General features: G+C 44.7%; 1 protein-coding gene across 1 annotated transcript; it reads left to right on the top strand.

Annotated features, from left to right (window-relative positions):
- Window positions 1-328: 328 nt before the first annotated feature.
- On the top strand, window positions 329-1,966 carry LOC146073327 (E3 ubiquitin/ISG15 ligase TRIM25-like). Its single transcript, XM_083180503.1, has one exon. It carries the CDS (start codon window positions 329-331, stop codon window positions 1,964-1,966), a length of 1,638 nt encoding a protein of 545 aa, XP_083036629.1.
- Window positions 1,967-2,474: the final 508 nt, after the last annotated feature.

Below are 2,474 nucleotides of genomic sequence, written 5' to 3'. Positions count from 1 at the left end.
CTCCTCTGGGGCCCCCTCAGTAGGGTATAGGTGCCCATACACAGTACAATTGTGCTGTGGAGTTCATCGCACCGTGTAAGGGCACCTTATGTTATGCTGCTTGTGACAGCACATAGCATCTTTACCATGACTCTGATAGGTTGTGACCATGACATCACAGTATTGGTGCATGCCTGATCTCTGAGCAGCCCTGAGCATTTATGTTTGTCCTGTAGTATATCTGAACCTATAGGTATAACCTCAGTGATAGGCAGCCTCTCCTTGTATGCAGAATGTGACCACACCAGTATAAGACTGACACTTACATTTCTCTCTCCTGCTGACAGGAATGGCATCTGCTGATCTCAGACAGGAGCTGGACTGTTCCATCTGCCTGAGCATTTATACAGATCCTGTAACACTGACATGTGGACACAACTTCTGCCGGGCGTGCATTGATCGCGTGCTGGGTACACAGGAGGCGTCTGGAGCTTATACCTGTCCTGAATGCAGAGAGCAGTTCAATAAATGTCCTGAACTGATACGTAACACAACTCTGTGCAACATAGTCAGGAGATTCCCATCTACTCAACCAGCTGAGAATAATGTGATCTTCTGCACTTACTGTATGGACTGTGCAGTACCCGCTGCTAAATCCTGTGTGCATTGTGAGGCTCATCTGTGTGATAACCACCTGAGAGTACACAACAAGGCAGCAGAACACATCTTATCTGATCCCACCACTGCCCTGAGTAACAGGAAATGCTCCGCCCATAATAAGGTGCTGGAGTATTACTGCCCTGAGGATAACACCTGTATCTGTGTCTACTGTTCAGCTGGAGAACACAGGAAGCACCCGGTAGAATTGCTGGATGAGGCCTCTGACAAGAAGAAGGAGAAGCTGAGAGATGTTTTGCAGATATTGTGCACAAAGAGATCAGAGGCTGAGAACAGAGTCCAGAGTCTGCAGGAGCGCAGGAGAGGAGATCAAGGGAAAGCAGCTGGTGTAACAGAGACAGTTACTGCCCTGTTTAGAGACATCAGGAGACAGCTGAATGACCTGGAGAAGAGAGTCCTGAGTGAGATCTCCAGGCAGGAAGAGAGTGTATCACTCTCACACTCTGACCTGATGCGGCAGCTGGAGATAAGGAAGGACGAGCTGTCCAGAAAGATCAGTCACATTGAGGTCCTGTGTGATGTGTCTGATCCAGTGACTGTCTTACAGGAACCAGACATAGGTGATTTGTGTGATGCTGAGAACAGAAAGAGGTGTCATACACAGGTCCATGGTGGGGGAGATCTGGATGTGGGTCTAATCTCAGGGACATTACACACTTTATCTGATATACTAAGAGGTATAAATACAGGGATCTATGTGCAGGAAGCAGCTGGCACTCTACTGGATGAAACCACAGGTAATACAGAATCTGATATAATAAGAGGTATAAATACAAGAGTCTATGTGAAGGAAGCTACAGACATATTACTGGATGTAACCACTGCTGGAGATAAGATACATGTATCAGATGACCAGAAAACTGCATCCTTGTCACTTGTAATACAGAAACGCAAAGTGACACCAGACAGATTTGCGATTCCTTTGGTTATAAGCACCAGAGCGTTCTCCTCAGGGAAACATTACTGGGTAGTGGATGTCAGTAAGTCACAGAACTGGGGGGTGGGGATGTGTTATCCCAGTATAGAGAGGAGAGGACGTCAGGCATTCATTGGATATAGTAACAAATCCTGGTGTCTGTATAAGTATAAAAATAAATATTTGGTGATGCATGACAGTAAAGTGGTCTGGTTACCTGACAATACTCCCTGTGACAAAGTGAGGGTATATCTGGACTGTGAGGAAGGACATCTGTCCTTCTATGTTTTGTGTGACCCGATCAGACACTTACACACATTTACAGCCGTCTTTATGGAGCCCCTCCATGCTGCTTTACAATTTTTTGATGGGAGCATAACTATATCTGAGTAAGTTTCTGTGGAAAATGTTCATATTAAATCTGCCAAGAGACTAGTGACATCACCAGGATGGGGGATTGAATAATGAAACATTTAGCCAACATAATTATGTTGTGGGTGGAGTTACAGCTGAGTTTCGACTGTCTTGCACTTGCTGATTGGTGATTTATGTTTACTCAGTGAAAAATGTGATTGGCTCCTTTTAGTTAGGATGAATGAAGGGGGTGTTATCTTTTTTAAGGCTCCACCTGCTCCAGAGTCCCATCACTATGTCTTACAGAACACATTGATTATGCAGAGAAAGAGAATCATCCGTGAAAGCTGCCCTTTTTATAATGGAAGATTTAATGATATGTTGCGCTGGATGTAATGAAGTCTGTTTGTCAGTGGTGCGGCATGCTGTCCGATCTCAGTCTTTTTTTAAAGAGTCAATCATTTTCAGTGCCCTTTAAAAAATATACGACTTTGGCCGGCGAACTAGGACTTCATTACATGAAGCCCATTGAAAGTATCTGGCAATT

The sequence above is a fragment of the Crinia signifera genome, chromosome 4 (assembly GCF_055691185.1).
Source record: "Crinia signifera chromosome 4, ASM5569118v1, whole genome shotgun sequence".
NCBI classification, from domain to species: Eukaryota; Metazoa; Chordata; class Amphibia; order Anura; family Myobatrachidae; genus Crinia; species Crinia signifera.
This window is presented reverse-complemented; position numbering and strand designations above follow the sequence as displayed.

Coding starts and splice junctions, on each gene's coding strand:
- LOC146073327 (XM_083180503.1), top strand. CDS start 329: ATGGCATCTGCTGATCTCAGACAGGAGCTGGACTGTTCCATCTGCCTG.